General features: G+C 39.1%; 1 protein-coding gene across 8 annotated transcripts in view; it reads right to left on the bottom strand.

The window, feature by feature from the left end:
* Positions 1-545: 545 nt before the first annotated feature.
* Positions 546-17,142, bottom strand: part of ACTN2 (actinin alpha 2) — a 69,530-nt gene continuing 52,933 nt past the window's right edge. For 3 of the 8 annotated variants that reach the window (XM_042025309.1, XM_042025308.1, XM_042025307.1), the window contains exons 13-21: positions 15,445-15,553; positions 14,489-14,629; positions 13,913-14,095; positions 12,635-12,769; positions 11,967-12,146; positions 11,457-11,603; positions 5,406-5,483; positions 3,183-3,341; positions 546-1,858 (exon numbers count right to left, since the gene is read on the bottom strand). In XM_042025309.1, coding sequence (XP_041881243.1) covers positions 1,700-1,858; positions 3,183-3,341; positions 5,406-5,483; positions 11,457-11,603; positions 11,967-12,146; positions 12,635-12,769; positions 13,913-14,095; positions 14,489-14,629; positions 15,445-15,553 — 1,291 coding nt within the window. In that variant the 3' untranslated portion in view covers positions 546-1,699. Of the gene's footprint in view, positions 1,859-3,182; positions 3,342-4,223; positions 4,290-5,405; positions 5,484-11,456; positions 11,604-11,966; positions 12,147-12,634; positions 12,770-13,912; positions 14,096-14,488; positions 14,630-15,444; positions 15,554-17,142 lie in introns of all 8 variants that reach the window. The other 5 variants (XM_042025312.1, XM_042025311.1, XM_042025310.1 and 2 more) reach the window with 3 other exon arrangements.

Genomic DNA, 17,142 nt, shown 5'->3' with positions numbered 1-17,142 from the left:
ACAAGGTGGAGAAGGAAGAGGTATTTCGTCATTGCCGGTCTCCTCTGGGATTGTTTTTAAATTGCTCCCACTCCACACACCTTTACCTGCAGGGTGCCTGCTTTAGGATTGAAATCACATACAGATTTTTAATGCTTGCCATCCATAAATTTCCAGACAAAGGCCAGCAAAAGCATCACTGCATACTTAACATCTGCTTTTTTACACATGAGGAAAAAGAAAGATACAGAAAAGTTAAGGCCAATGTCCTCAAAAGCAGTAGTGCCTAAGTCTCACTGAAATAAATCTAAGCTTGGAGTCTAACAAGCTATGGACATCTGTGCTCAGGTGACCTAAATGGAAACTCTTCAATTCATTCTGAGCTCCATCTCTCTTCATGAAACCAGACCTGTCCCTCCAGCACACAGAGACTGTTGTTCATGCAAACACAATGTATTGAAATGTGTGACGTAGTTTGAACTTTTGGCACCTGAAAACTCCTTTGATGTTCAGAAATGTTTCCAGTTCTTAGAGGGAGCCACTGGATTGCCAATGACACAGTCTCATAAGGTTTTGAAAAGCAGACTTTATTTAATAGGCACATCATTGCTTTAATAGCACTGGGCTGCACAGCTCGCTTCACCATTTGTAAATAGTTTTGTTTGATTACATTGCATTTCCTCAGTGTCGGTAGGATTCAAGTAAAAAAGGTACTGCTTGTATTCTCTTATCATTTCTCAAGATGGAAAAAAACAGTAAATGTCTAGTGCACAGGAGCAGGGTACAGACAGAACCGCCTGCGACGCAGTAGAAGTCAAGACAAACTGAATTTTGAGCACTGAACAGTTAAAGCTGCAAGACAACCATACTACATTTGCTCAGATGGGAGTTTGCTTTATGCAGGATAGAGGTGAATGTTGTCCACTAATACATACAATAATGCGTTATTATACTGAGAAACAAAGACTGGCCAACATAGACAAGAATGAGGCTTTCATAACAAAACAGTTTACATGTAATTAACTTCCTTATTATTTCTGATTATAAAAGTTGTATTCCCTCAGCTGTAAAAGTTAAAGGCCTAAAAGAAAAGAACTGCTTACAGAACTCTAAACCTGCACTTTAGTCAGCTTTCCCCCTTATATTACAACTCTTTGTGACAATAAGCATAGCATTCTGGATTATTTTTGTAATTAAGTCATTTATGTGGTTGTTACATTTCTTCCCTGAAAATCTGCGTTTTAGTATTTTATTAAATTCCACCAATAGAAGCATACAAAATCAGAAATCATGAGAGGAAATATTGCTCTATGAAAGAATAAAGCATGACTTCTAACATAGTTTTATGAACATTGTAAAAGAAGCGCATATGGCATTGAAACATTTCAAAAATGGAGAAGTATTTCACGAGTTTCAATGTTTTTAGGCTTTACATTCTATTTTCTGAATGTATATTTTCAAAGTTAGTATCTTGCAATTTTTTTAATAGATTTTCTAGCATTGCATAGGACAGACAACCTAAAACCAACAAGGCAGGTATCTAGCGTGCCGCACACTTTAATATACACCAGTTACTTCAGTTACTAGCACTTTACACAGACGGTACCTACTGTATTTGTAAAACTTGTTTTTAAATCAGCTTGTCAAAGCTTTTGAGAAGCAATCTGGGCAATAAGGTGGGTATTTTTAGTGTCTACCATGAATACGGCCAATTACAGAATCAGAGGTCACTCTCTCCATACAGTGCTGATGAAAAAGAGGTGTAATCCAGAGCCCCGGGAACAGACCCCGGGCCGGTGTATGGAGGCATTCTCTTGATGCAGTACTGAGCCTGTTCAGGAGGCAGCTCTCGACGCAACTCATCTGCCAGGATATAAGGCTGGGAGGGGGAAAAGGATTGACAAATTCAGTATGTGTTCTTCAAAAACACAAAATATTTTCTGTAGCTGTGACTAATAAATCCAGACATCCTGCCTATTTTTCTGAGACCAAATATTTTCCTCAGTAAAATCTGTCACAAATTATGAGTTGAAGGGGACAATTCCACCAACAAACTGATTAGGTCAAAATGCAGTCTCAGGATATGTAACTCTGTATGTTATCTACCAAGCACTGTGCAGCCATAGGCAGACTGCTACAGATACAGCTTATCTCTGGATAGTCAGTATCTCTGCAGTGCACTACTGCCCCTTCTGCAGTGACAGGACAGATGCAGGTAGTTCCTGTTAGTTTCAAGGTTCTAATATATGTGTAAAGAAAGATGCATTCTTGTTCTTAATGGTTTGCATTTATGACATGAGGGATACCCTCTGTTAACAGACTTGACATTGCTTAAAATAGCAATCTAATGAAAACCATTTTTTCCTAAGACCATATTCCACATGAATTGCTACTGAGAATACGTCTGGAATTTAAAATGTGGACCACATTAACTGAGATCACAAAATCAATACAAGCAGCTGGAATGAGAAAATCCATAGAGCGATCTTGGGCAAATAGACCTGTACTGCTGTGATCTCTCTCCACAGCACAGGAGTGGTTTTGTGGCAGCACAGTTTATAGTCCTGACTCCTCCAGAAGCTCTTGTGTTGCCATTATACTACCTTTTATCTTCATACACCACTCACTCACAAGTGCATCTGGCAGTGGGGGCGAAATTATGCCAAATCCAGGAGCTTCCTCTACAATCCCAGTAACTAGAGGAGGCCTCCTCCTGCTGCTCCTGCTAGGATAGGGGTACACCACATTGCATCACCCTGTTGAGTGAGCTGTCCAGTCACAACATGGCTCACGACAAGGTGTAGTCTTGTGTACCTGACCTAGGCTATGTTCCAGAGGGCCAAACTTTGCATTGAAATATCCAGACAACAGCATGAAAGGTAGAATGAGTTCCCCACTAATCAAGGCTGTGGTGTGGAAATAACCTGATGTCCAATATATCCATTAAACAGACCAGCCATCTAAGTATTGTCTAAGATGTCTAACTTTATGTTGGCTTTCTGTGATAGGAGGATACACAGACAAAGCCTTGTATTCTGAACCCATTTCAGGTAAGAGTCTTGGTTCCAAACAAGAAGAAAAGGCAAACGCTTTCTCTGAAGTCTGACAAACTGCAAAGCTTCACTGTTAATAAAAGGCTTGTAATAAGAAGGGCTAAACAGGAGAGTGATTGAATCCTTACAGCCAGCAGCGCGGCAACTGACCTTATCTGAAGCAAGGATTCTGAAGGAAGCTATCACTTGCTCAGCCGTGTCTGTGTCTGCCGTTTCTCTGGTCATGAAGTCAATGAAGGACTGGAAAGTGACGGTTCCTTGCCCATTGGGGTCAACCAGAGACATGATTCGGGCAAACTCAGCTTCACCCTTTCACAGAATCCAAAACAAAGAAAATGGTCACCATAGTACCAATCTCCAACTGCCCAAGCCTCTCATGAACCAGTCGGAACCACTGGTTACAGAGCTTTTAAAGCATCTTCCTGACTCAGGAACATCAACATCAGAGCCAATGAAATCTGCATCTGAAATGTCCACCCCACTTCTGTAAAAAGGACTGTGCTTTTTAAAGTGTATCCTTTGTCCTAAATACATAATATGTACCTTTCAATTAACTGTCTCCATCTTCTCTCCCTCCCACCCTCCCACAACACCTGTTTAACTTGCTTTAATTTAACACTTCTTTTTCCATCTCATCCTAAAACCATTGTAATTTAGGCATTACGCAGGGAAGTGAAACAATAGCCCAACAAGCAGTGTAATTGCAGACTCACTGAACTAAGAAGGGAAACAATTTATGCCAAATACAGGACAGCTTAACTAAGGATAATCCCTTTCTTTTCCATTAAAAAGGTGAATTTTGGAAGAAATTTTTAGAATAAATAATTGAAGCAAGGAAAATGCAACCCCCAAAGCAAGTTTATGAAAATTAAACAGTATCAAACTAATTCTTCAATCATGCAGGTAGAAAAGGATAAATTAAAAAAAACATTCATTTAATAATTGTTAATTTCAACTTTAAAGTTTCCTTAATTCAAAGAGCAATGCAGTGGACCATAGAATATGGTTTTCAAGTGTCTAGCTTTATTTTTAACTTCCCTTTTAATAATTTGAAATTATAGAAAAACCAAAGTACTATCTCTAGTGTAAATGACATTAGTATTCTCTCTATTTAGATAAACTTTAGCATTGCTGTGGTTAATGTTTTAGCTGTGAGCAGAATCAGTTGACATTGTTTCTTAAAGCTCATACCAAATCATAACCCATTGAAATTAAGCAAGCTCTGAAATCATCATGGTCCATCAATCCATTCTTCCTCTATTGAACAAAACAACGCAAGGAATACAGAAGGGAGGGTTTGAAGAATCCAAGGTAATTTCCAGAGAGATGACGAGTTTGGACCATTGGCATATTGGATTCAGTGCATGAACAGTATTCATTTGATGTTCCCCGATCAGGTCACCAGAATCATCATCAATTTTAAAAGAGGAAGAAGTAACTAACATATTACACACAGGAGAGAGACATTTTGACCACAAAAAGTAACATCAGGAAAGGTCAGGGGAGCGATAAGGGAGAAGAGGAGGTGAATGGGACAAGAATACAGAGAACACGACCAGAGAAGACAAAGAGAAGAGCAAGGAGAAAAGTTTGTTACTAAACTAGTCAAATTCAGAGGATGCTCAAGCTGCCTCCCTGATATGAAATGTCTCTAAAACGTTCTGCATGGAATCTCTAGCAGCTAAAAGTACTGTGAAAAACAGCCAAATATTTCATTCCAAGGTCAAGGGAGATACATTATGAGAGCAGTCTGCTGAAATATGGGATATAAGTACAGGGATTTTCCTTTTGACTGCAGGCTGTCAAGACCCTGACTACAGTAGAGATGTGCATACTGACTTAAAGGATGAGACCTGCAAGACTTAGATCAGTTGAAGACCTTATATGAAATGAGGTTGGTCATTTTCCAGGCAATAATATATCTGCAATATTCTGGACTCAAAGCTGAGTAAACATTAAATTGCATGAAAGTAAGAAGGTGAATAAATGTTTCCTCTGTGCTGTGATACATTGCAGTGGCTTTGAGAGAATTGTGTCATCCTGTATTAGGAGAAAGCATAAGAGAACTTGTATTGAGTCTGAGGAAAGGAAAACTGACACAAGTCTAAGTGCAAGAAGCATAGGAGCTCTCCTAGGTATCTAGTAGTGTCCAAATAAAATATCTCAAACCAAGTAAAACAAACAAACTGAAACATCTTTGAAAAATGCAAAGAAAAATACAGCTCAAAGGGATGCTGACAGTCCATCTAATCCAGTTGTCTTCCCAGAGGCAGGATCTTTTCAAAGCATTTTGACCAACAGACTGGAGTTTAAACATGCAATCTTTTTGGCTATTGTTACATCTGAAAACAGAATTATTTCAGTTTCCTCTACCTGCAGGTCATTTCCAACCTGTCCTAGACTGATGAGGCAGGCTTTAAATTCATCAGACTGTAGATTGTCAGATTCGTCCTAACATCCCATCACAGGTCATGCATTTGGGAAGGGGAAAGGAAAGAAAGAAAAGTCACAGGTCAGGTTAGTTGGTTAGTAAAGAACATTCTACTCTCAAATTAATAATCATATTCTTACAGAATTTCATGGAAATGTAATGTCAACATATGCAATGAATTACCTAAAGAGCGTGCGGATTTTGCAGTTTCATGCTTTAGGCTTTTTCTTAGTCCTCCCTTCAACTACAGAGCTAAAACTCTGCTTCCTTCCATCTTTTTTTTTTTTTTTTTAACCCCTTTGCTGACAAGGCAGATTTCATTCTATGAACTGCTACTTGCTTCCTTCTTTTTCCTGTTGTCATGCAGTGTATGTGATGCAATAAAAATATCATTGAACCTGGGCAAAACATGTTTTCCCCACTCAATTACTGTTAACGCCATTCTTGATCTGGTAATATTACTTAACATAATAAGCATATCTCAAAAGAGATAAGTACAAAATAAATTTGTAATAGACAACATATTTTCAGTTATCTGTCTTCTTTAACAATATATACAGTCAGGTTTTGCTTTGAAAACTGATTTTAAAAAAGTGCCATTGAATTCCAGGTTAAATGGTTCCTAGTAACACCACATCACACTGGAACATTGGGGTTTTTTTCTATTTTGCAGGTGAAGAAGTTCACGCTAACTCTTAAAAACAGACTGGATTGTCTTCTTCTTCCTGTTCATAGAAAATGTGTCCTATCAGAGGGGTACTGTAGAGTGAGTTAACATAAATACAATTAAGGTAATATTCCAAGATGAAAAATTATTACCTGTATTGATTTTACAGACAGTTTGGAGATGATCCAAGGTTTTCTGTCTGCTACATATTTGCCTGCTAGATGAATAATTTATTTTTGAAATTTTTTATATAGCTATGCATAGGTAAAATTATAGGAGTTTTAACAAATGCACTGGGCTTATTTAATATACTAATAGGATAAAGTAGTGCTTTAGTAAGTTAATAACACCATGCATTTTTAAAATATCATGCTGTTATTGACTCCGTGTGCATCAACATCCACCAGCCCCATACAGGAAAGATGAAAAATAACAGTGGGAAGTCAATGAACAGTAAAAAAGCAAAGTTAAAAATCTGGAGCAGCATTTAGTTAAAAGCCATAATCACAGTAAAGTTTTTATCCTTTAATATTTCCATTTTATATGATAATTCCTGTTACGAAGCATTCAAAATGGCTTATTTTATCATTCTCAAAATGTTAATCTAGGCTGGTTTGAAACTTTCAAAAACTGTCCTGGAGACAGGCTATGGCAGGTCCCACCAGGGGTGAAGTCAGTTCATTTTACCTTATTTCTAAAGGCAAAGATACTTCTGTGTGACTGCAAACGAAATTATATAAAAATGGGAGCTAAGAGCCAAATCCTGCCCCTCCATCTCCTCTAGCAGGTGTTGGTAGGGGATCATCAGCTACCACCCCACTACATGTGGGGTGAGCGGGCAGTGCGTGCAGGAGCTCCCCAGCCAGGCACACACAGCAGCAGGAGCTGAAGCAGTGAAGGGCAGACGGGAGTGAGAGGCTGGCACATCTTCCAAGAAACCACTTTCTATAGGAGAGAAGTGCAGTGGTTGTGCTGGAGCTCAGAACAGTCATATGGTTAAGTGGGACTCCCTAGTGAGGGTCCAAGTAGTAGTGCCAAGTGCTATAGCAGGTTTTCACATTCTTGTAGTGAAATTTTCAAATCTTCATCATATGCTGCCTAAAAAGGCATCTTTGCCTTGCAGTATATCAGTTTCATCGAATTCAGTGGCATTTTGCAATTAAGGCATAGATCAAGCCCATGTGAAGGCTTTTGTAATTGGAAATGGTTCTTGATATTTATTTTTGTTGTTTGCAGACCAACATTAGGAGCTGAAATTAATCTTTTAACACATATAAATAACTTTGCCTTGTTCATCTTTTTCTGCCAATACAAAGCAAAACACTAAAATCCCCTTAATGTTTCATTATTAGTCCCCAGAAATCTTTTTCCTCGTCCTTGTGATTTATATGTGACCTTAAAAAACAAGCGAACTTCTGAGTCAAACTAATCCATTCTTAAATATGTCCTTAATTTTCCTGAATGCTAATCGACCTGCATAAGCCTGAACACACGATTCCTTTAATAGGGAGCTGTTGTTTTTCTGTTAGCAAAATATAGGGTGGCATGATGCTATTTTTCTGCATGCAGAGCTCCTACTTGAAATCTGTAGTTTGCAGAAAAATCAATAGTAGAATGTGTTAACAGCCATTAAGATAGTACAGGCAGAGCAGCTGCAGATATTTTATCACATACTTTGCAATCTTATTTAGAATTTACTAAAGATACTGAATCTGAAAAAGGAATCCCTGCATAAAAAGATGTCAAAACCAGTGACTGACAACCTATCTGTATGGTATCCTAATTTGGCTGCATACCATTATTCAGCTATGCACCATTTTGAACACTTCTAAACTGCTTCTGTGATTCAGACATTGTGTCCCACTTTCTCTTTTTTTCTCCATACAGTCACATTAAGGAAGGAAATATAGCAGCATTGCTAAAGATTTATATTTATCCCTACAACTAGACTGTGCCTTCAGTCTCAGTCTCCAGCTAGAAGTAGGGCAGCAGTGGTAAGCAAGGGTAAGCAGCAGCACCCTCAGGAATAACCGCCGGGGGCACCAACACATGTACATGCCTGTTGGGAACACAGGAGCCAAGAAGGTTACCTCATGACCCAAGGAAGAGAGCATGTTTGCCACTTGCCTTTTCAAGGATGATTTGTAAAGCTTTCTGTGCCAGCACATCTCTGCTGGGGGATGCACTGAAAGAAACACAACTCTTCCTGCCCTTGTAATTCTCACATGCACTGCAAGAATTTTTTAATATATTTTTCCCAGGGAGGAAGATAGGGGTTCCTTTTTCAGATTCATAAGCAAAGGAAGTTGTTTCTAGAAGCACTCTAAAAAGAGTTGTTAGATTTATGTATACCAAAATACATAGTTTAAAATCAGGAAGGGAGCTACTCTGCATATTAGTACTTTGCTGACCTCCTCAACACCCACCGTCAGACATTAAGAAATGTCTTAAATGGGAGAAATGCCACACAAATCAGAGCTATACCATGCATAAATTATTCTGTTGTGTATTTAAAGCCTCCTTGTCAGTGACAGTATTAATTTTTGGGATCCTTTCTGGCTATTCATCATTGTGAACAGCAGTCCAATCCTTCCAGTGTATTTTTAAACTACATCAGGCATTTAGAAATGCTGCTAAGTGCCACAAAATTTTTACATATACTGTTAATTCCATCTGACATGAAGAAGACAGTATTTTTCATGGTAGTGCTTATGTTCAGATAATCCAGTTTTATCTTCATTTCTATTTAAGGAAATCAAAACCATAGAAGAATCCATTACTGCCTTCTCTATCTAAAGATGAATAAATATAAAGTCTCCATTATTTTAGGTACACTGAAATAACTCTAAATCACCCTGGGTTTCCTTTATTCACCAACACTAAATATTTGAGAGTGCAAGGATATAGGAAAGATAGAAAAATGAAAAACAAGCCTGTCTTTCTCCAACATGTTTGTTCAAAGTCTCCTTTTAGCCTGTGTAAATTGAGTTGCATCTATCTATTAAGTAACAGTGTAATTTAATCCTTATAAACTTCTCTTTTATCAGTGTTTCTACTATCTGTTCCCTGCATAAAACTTGGCTTGATGGTTGAGTGGGTTTAGATCTTACCACCTTCTTTTCTTTAACTTGCATTATGCTACAGAAAATATTTGTTACACTCTGTCAGTGCAAAACTCCTCCTAGATCAGTTTCCCATGTCTGATTCTTAGGCAAATATACTAAAGAGGGCATTTGCAAAATGGTCCTTCCCTTATGTGATCCTTCCAAACCTCTTTTTTTAAGCCATTGGATTGTATCTGTCATGGGGAAAGGCAAGGTCTACAACTAAACTTGCAGACCAGGCCCAGGTTGTTGAGGCCATAGAAGCAGATGAGGATGTATGATAGATGAAGCACCTGTCTCCTTCTGCTTCTGACCTGGCCACTCAGGCTTCCTGCAACAGGAGCCAGGGCAGAAGGGACACAGCCTGAAGCCATGAACCATTATAGCCTGAGGAAAGGAGACAGTCAGGGATAGGTAAGAATCTAGGAGCTGGGACGCAGTTTTTGTTACACATTATTGTTGCAGCCCATCTCCAGTGTGCTGGCAGCTGTGTGACACAACCACCTTCTTCCAGGTCATACAACCTTTCCTAAGGCCTTGTTCTGTTTTATGCCTTGTTATCTCAATGTTTTACTGCATCTGCAAAGCCTAAAATCCATAACAGTAGGGCTGGTTGGTGTAGGATTTAGCTTCTCCCTTCAGGCAGTCTGAGGCACCAGCGAGCATGCCAGAGAACTCACCTATGCACTACAAAGGTACAGGGATGCCAGAAATGGCCATCCTGTATAACATATACTTGGATTCAGTCACCTTGCTTCCTCATCTTTAGAGAGCTGTCAAATCTTTGGGCGAAGTCCCTGGTTTCCCTTAGAGAGATCTCTCAAATACAGGCATGTAATTTATCCAGGCCTGGTAGTCTGTCTGCTTTTAATAGCTTTAATTGCTCAATTATCTGCTCCAGTGCATTGGGAAAGCCATTTGGTGTGCTACTTCCTTCCATCCCAGGAAATATATCTCACTTTTGTGATGTTATCCTCTGCTTCCTTAGAAAATACAAAAAAGAATTATGCTATACTAGAATCACATTAGGATTTTTCCATAAAACACGTTCCTAGTTCCTGTGTAGCTAAACTTCCCTATGCTTGTGTGTTTCTTCAGAAAACAGAGGTTTGACAATTCTGGTCTTCCTCCTAAACAGTAAGGGGTATTCTAAAGAAGATTTAGTAAACTGTGACTGTCAGCATCCAATCCACATCGAGTGCAAGTGCAACCAATTTGAGTATAGCTGGACAAACAGTGAAAAGAAAGTGGCATTTTGCTGTAGCCTGAAATGATTTGAAGGAGCTGACCCAACAGACTGGTGCTGCATTATGTTAAACTTTTTCAGTATTTGAACTGTGAACTTGGTTTTAGAGGTGGGTCCGTGTGAGCACAGAGCCATCAGAACTAACTCATGTTCACATTGATCTCCAACTGCAAATGTCAGATCCCCATCTGCATATATTTTGCTATTGTGTCTATAAATAGTTATCTTTGTAACACTCTGGCCATGAATACTGAATAACTCACAGAAGTGAGTGAAGTTTCTTCACAGTAGTGTTTTCCTTCCTACTTTTTTATTCATCCATATTTAGATAACTAAAAAATGTAACAGCCTCTTATTTCCCACATACAGCCAGCAAAACAAAGGATATTCCTGGACAGTAAATTCCCAACTATATTCCCTACAAATATATTTCTAGGGAGACAAGTTGTGATTCAAAGGGGAAAAAAGCCTCTGTAATACAGATTACAGCTGAATGTAATGACTTGGAAGCAACAGCAAGTACTTAGAACATGCTGTACTGTCTTAAAATAAAGGGCCATGTTATTTTCCAAAACACACAGATTTATGCAGTTCTGCTTATTATTTGAAAAAATACTAAACCATATTAGCAGAGCTATAATTCTGCATTACATTTAAAAAGCAAAAATTCATCTTTAATTTATGTGTACAATGCTACTAGACTAGGGCCCTGAGCAATGTGATCTAGTGGATCGCAACCCTGCCCAGGGTGGGGAGAGTGGAACTGGATGACCTTTAAAGTCCCTTACAACCCAAGCCATCCTATGACTTTATGAGGCTGTAAATTCTTCCTTAACTGATCTTTTCTTCTCTTTTAAAAAGAGTCCATTGCTACTGCATTTGCAGGTTTTTTAAAAGGCTTACGTTTGGAATGAGAAGAACCTTGCTTCTGGGCAGAATAAATATTGCTAGTTGAGAAAAAGCAGGAGTACTGTACCCTGTCAAAATGATTGAACGATGCTCTGAAGTCATTCATTTGTTCCTGGGTGATACCCTTGGCATCTCTTGTGAGGATCTGAGTCTCAACCTCATTGATAGTTCGAGCAATGGTGGTAAGTAGGAGCTCCCATCCAACACGGATGTGCTATGAGAGAGAAAATACCGAGTTATTACAGAATCAAATGTATTCTTTTTAGAGTACAAAAAGTACAGTAAGAAAAAAATCAGCTCGAAATATTTATGTGATACTTTTTGCCATACCACTAACTCTGTATCATGACCAAGGATCACTAAAAATACAAATGGCCTTCAGAAAAATACGAAGCTGGTTTCTAAATGGGTACTTCTTCACTAAAAGTGAAAATAAATGGAAATTAAACAAGTCTTATGAGATTATCAGAAAGCTTGCCGAATTCCATCTTCTGTGGCAGTCTCTTTAAATCCAGGAAGGTACTGACACAGCACAAGAGGACAGAATAAACTAATAAATACAAAATAAGTACAATACCTCCATGGTATAGTTGGTGTGCTTATTGTCAAACACCAGGGCTTCTTGTATAAGCTGATGATCTCCTTCCAGTTTGTCAATATTGTGTTTATAATTAATGATATTTTGCTCATATTGCTTCAGCTGATTCATCTGGTCCTCCAAAGGCCCTGTCATTTCAATAGAACTGCGGGCGATTTCCTGTCAAAAGAAACAAAGACACCCCCCAGTCCCACAGAATTTAAGCTTCAGATGTGCTAATTGGACCAATGTTCACATAAATATGTTGTATTTTTATACTAAGAAGCAGTAGTAATAAAACCTTCATACAGTGGAGATGAGAAATTTTACTTTAGAAAACACATTTCAAAAGAAACGTGTCACATTTATATCTGGAATTAGTATTGAAACCCCAGTGAACCTGGTATCTTTTCTACAAAAAGCAGAAGTTAAACAGTAATTGTTTAGTGATTGATTTTTCAAAGCTGAATCTCCTAGTCACCATCAAGGTACCACTTGTACAAGGTCCCACAGTTTCAAGAACAATCTTAACAGGTGCTAAATAGTTTAGGATCAAACAGCTGGTGAACTGTCATCGATTTTGCTGTTGCCCTGTATATAAAGTAGAGATAAAAAAATTATAAATCACTTTGTTCCTCAGCTTCTGCATGAGGAACATGTGCACTCACCTCCATCTTGGTCTGGATCCATGGCCCAATGACATTGGCCTGAGCAGCAAACTGGCGGCGCAGGCGCTCGTTGGCGTGCTGGCGGGCTAATTCCTCCTGCAAGGATTGATCCCTCTGAGGCACCAGCTGCTTCACCTGTTACAGTGGGAAAGCACTAAAGGTGAGTAGGCACAGCTGAATAGTTTAAAAACAAATGGAACAAATAAGTCTACAGCTGCTAATTTTCATTATTGGTCTGAAGGCCAATATCAGAAGGACAAGCCAGAATGATCACTATTTTAGTTACAACTTCCATGCTAACATAAGAAATTTGTAACATGGCCTTGGGCAGCTTGACCAGAGAGACTGACATGCAGAGAGAAGAAATTCTCACCTCTGTCTGGATTCGAGACAATTATTTCACTTTAACTGCTCTAAGAGCAGTTGCTTTGTTTTCCTTTTGAAAAACAAAGATGATTTTTCAATCTCTAAGTAATTGTTCTAAGAACAGTCAGTGCAAAACATTTTATTTGAGCACATCCGTACAGTAGGATAACATGAGATATGTTCTGCCCATCATGCACATCTGAAGGTCTCTAATTCATTGCAAATGCTTTTGTTTGGCTTACCCTTCTGAATTGGCCAGGGAGATTCTAACCTGAGTCATTACTGCTTGGTTATTATAACCCATTGAGGGTGTGTTTTTGTCCACGTTAAGTTTTTCTAATTCTACATTTTACACAATCATTTACCTGTAGCTTTTTATCTGTCTTGGTTCCTAATGAAACGAAGTTGGTGTGATTGCTTTAGGAGCCTCTCTTTAATCCCTTCCCAGTACTTTTCAGCTGCTAATGCCAATTTTAATCTAATTGGAAAGAAATATTAATGGCCCCAAAGATGCTGATTTTATACATTTTTGAAAAGCAGCATCTGGGTAGAAGAAACACAAAAAATTACTCTTTATACTAAGAGAAAGAATACAATCATTTTCTGTTCTTTTAACAGCACCTCTGGCCAGGCACCAGCTCTGCACTAGCCTCAACACATGCTTCTCTTGCCCTGGCAGAAAGCCAAAGAGGACACAGGTAATATTGCATGACGGGAGCAAAGGATATTTTGAAGCAGGCCTGGCAAACATATGGGAGATCATAAGGTACTGTAGAAATTCATTCTGCCATCTGATGATCTAGAATAATTTAGAGATTTATTGTAAAGTTCTCTGAATATTCTCAGTATTTCTAAACTGGAATACTGTGTTACAGTGTCCTTTTCGTATTTAGCAATTTAGCAATACATTACCTTTTCCCACTTGCTACGAATCTCTTCAACTGTAACAGTGCTGTAAGGATTGGTTGCACTTATTCTCATGCTGTAACTCTGGATGACTTTTTCAACTTCATTCTGGATTGATAGGATGGCCTGTCGTTCACCATCTGCCTCTGGCAAAGTAGCTTTAAATTGATCATGTGCAGAGATTAAACTCTAAAATCAGAAACAGAGAGGGAAAGCATGAAAACTTTAACATTTCATCCAACATCTGGAAGATCTGCTGTAAATAAGCACAGCTCCTCTCTCAGGCTCTCAAACATTCTGGCTACTGGGTATAGATACAGGAAATAGTACATTTAGATACATTCATGTAACAGCCCTCATTGGTTTTATCAGGACCATCACTTTTTCCACAATCTCTGGAATATGCTTTCATACCAACAAAGAAACCTAGTTGCAACAGAATAGACATGGCCTATCACAAAGCAAACATTAAGACAGATATTGGGGGGTTTCTTATATGTATTCTACTTTCCCAGGAGGAAAATCTTCCTTTCTTGTTTTCCCTATGACTTTAATCCAAAAAACCCCCAGATAACCATTTACCTGAATTTCCTCTATGCTATGAACAATAAACATGTCCTGTAGGTCTTCCATAGCACCTTCCATCCAGTTGTTGAAAGGAGCAGCTCTTTTGGCAAACTCCAGGTGAAGCTGATCAATTGTTTCGAGCAATTTCTCTGTCCTCTGTACAGGTTGGGAAAAGTGCATTCTTTGGTTATTAGGGCAAGATCTAGCTCCATGCACATACCCACCCATATACAAAGTCATGCCTCATCTTTTTAAAATCATTTGATTGCACTGATTGATTTCACCACCTGCTTTAAGGATTCTCACTCAAGGCATTTGGTCTAATTGCAGTAAAAGTACTCTCATATCCAACACATTAAAAGGGGTGGGTGTATGCCTTTGAAGTATAACTACTGATATTTTAAGTATTTTTGTTATTGGGACCTAACTGAAAGTGAATTAAAATCTGATAATTTTGATTTAGTAATTTCTTGTAAGTACAAAAAGGAAGAATTACACATATATTTCCCACCTTGGCATTTATGTGTGTGACTTCCTCTTTTCCTAAGGAACAAGGCTTTGCAAAGTATCTCAGTGCTTTGGAATACTCCCTACCAAAAATTAACCTACTGCTGGACAGACAAGTATGCAAGACTGCAAATTCAGGCTAGTATGAAAAGGCAACTAACCAACAGCTTTTTTTAGCCTTGCTGGACATCGGATTCCCACAGAGAGGTGCTACAAACCACATGCCATTTGTTGCTGCTTTAGAACTATCCCTGGGAGCTCAGTACTGTCAAGTCTACTCTGAGCAATTCAGTCTGTTTGCAAAAGTAACCACACCAAAATGAAATGGAGGTCTGAGGAAAGGGTTTATTGCTATTTGGATTCCAAAGTGGATGCTCAGTGGCAACATTTCCAGATCTGAAATAAATGGTTCATTTCCCTCTCCCTGCCTCAGCTGAGCTGCTGATCCTTGTTACATGGTTTACCTCCAGTGCCTCTCTCCTTTTCTGAGTGAGTGTTCCCAGGCTGTCCCATTGGTCACATATCTTTTGACATCTATCATTGACACTTGCAGCATCATGGTAGTCCAGTTCACTAAGAAAGAGCAAAGACAAAAATCTGTGTGACTTTTTGAAAGACAGGAGCAGTTGCACTGTCCACACTTCCACTGGCCCTCAACAATTCTTCCCCTCTTTTTTGCAATATTTCTCCGAAGGTAAGCAAGTGTTGCAGTATGGACATTGTGTTTAGGCATTCAGCAGTTTGAGAAGCACAGCACGGGAACAGCATCAATCTCCTCTGCTCTGAGAAAAATCAACTGACATCCAGGTACTAAAGACAATTAAGGTGTCCAAGTATCTTTGTCTTAGCTATTCCTGTGACACAAGCAATTCGACCCCTGATGGCCAGAATGCTTCAGTCTTGGTCTTTATCAGGTTTGCCAAGATTGGTGTTAAATTAATTGGCCTGAAATATCCATTTTGTTTTGAATAATCCAATGATCCTTTCCTTATATGCTTTGAAATTATGTAACTGAGAAAGATACATCAGGTTGGATTCAAAGCATAACCTCTCACAAGCCTGGCAATACTAATAGCGGCTGCCCAGATCTGGGGCTCAGAGAACAATTTTTGTCTTCCTCTCCAGGAGCTCCTCACAGATCTACAACCCAGAACTGGCTGGTTCAGAGAACAGGGATCTCCAGACCCACATATGCCACCAGCATGAATCAGTGCATTCACAAAGGATAGCAGTTACCATTGCTTTTTCACCTGCTTCATAGGCTGATATTATCCTGACAGGAAGCAATTTACTATTCTGCCTGAGACTGGAATAAATTTTTAAGGCTCTGTCCTGAGATTCTGCACGGAGTCTGCTTCAAACTGAACTTTCGATCTCAGTGGCAGATGATAGCCATCCATAGTACCTGTGCTTGACACTTTGGAAACTCACTTTTATTGGTGTATTACCATCCACTGAGTTTAGCTCTTGGCTTCTCCTCGAGAACACTCTGCCCAGTACTAAACGTTGCAGAGACTGTAAATACATGACACGTGGCAATATGAATCTGAGATTTACTTTGAGGCTTGAACAAGACAGTAAATGCAGATAGAATTTATTCCCCCTTTTTTGAGCATTCTTCTCTAGGCAATTGGCAAGAGGAATGTACAGATCACACTGCCAGTAACACAGAGAATCAGAGAACAAAATGAGAAGAGGCAGCTTTCCTCTGTGAAGCCAGAGGCCGGAAGCCAGAAGCTCTGTAGGCCAGGGGCAGTATTCATGTTTCCTCTTCTAAGCCCAGTCAGAGCAATCTGGTTTGGGATAAACCTGAGAAGTATGAGAAGCATTCTGTTTAAAAGAAGCTTCAGATGTGCTGCAATCAATTGAAAGTGTTGAAAGTGAAGAACGGTAAAACAGGTGAAAAAAAAAATACCATAACAGAATCACAAAATCACAGAATCACAGAGTAGGTCAGGTTGGAAGGGACCACAGGTCATCTGGTCCAACCTCCCTTCTCAAGCAGGGTCATCCTAGAGCACATGGCACAGGATTGAGGCCAGGCAGTTCTCAAATATCTCCAGTGAGCAAGACTCCACAACCTCGCCAGACAATCTGCTCCACTGCTCAGTCACCCTCACAGTAAAGAAGTTCTTCCTCATATTCAGATGGAATTTCCTGTG

The sequence above is a fragment of the Corvus kubaryi genome, unplaced genomic scaffold (assembly GCF_017639235.1).
Source record: "Corvus kubaryi isolate FWS band 111438036 unplaced genomic scaffold, C.kubaryi_AGA036_p1.0 37266, whole genome shotgun sequence".
Classification (NCBI taxonomy): Eukaryota; Metazoa; Chordata; class Aves; order Passeriformes; family Corvidae; genus Corvus; species Corvus kubaryi.
Note: the sequence above shows the minus strand (reverse complement) of the source record. Positions and strands in the feature narration are given on the sequence as shown.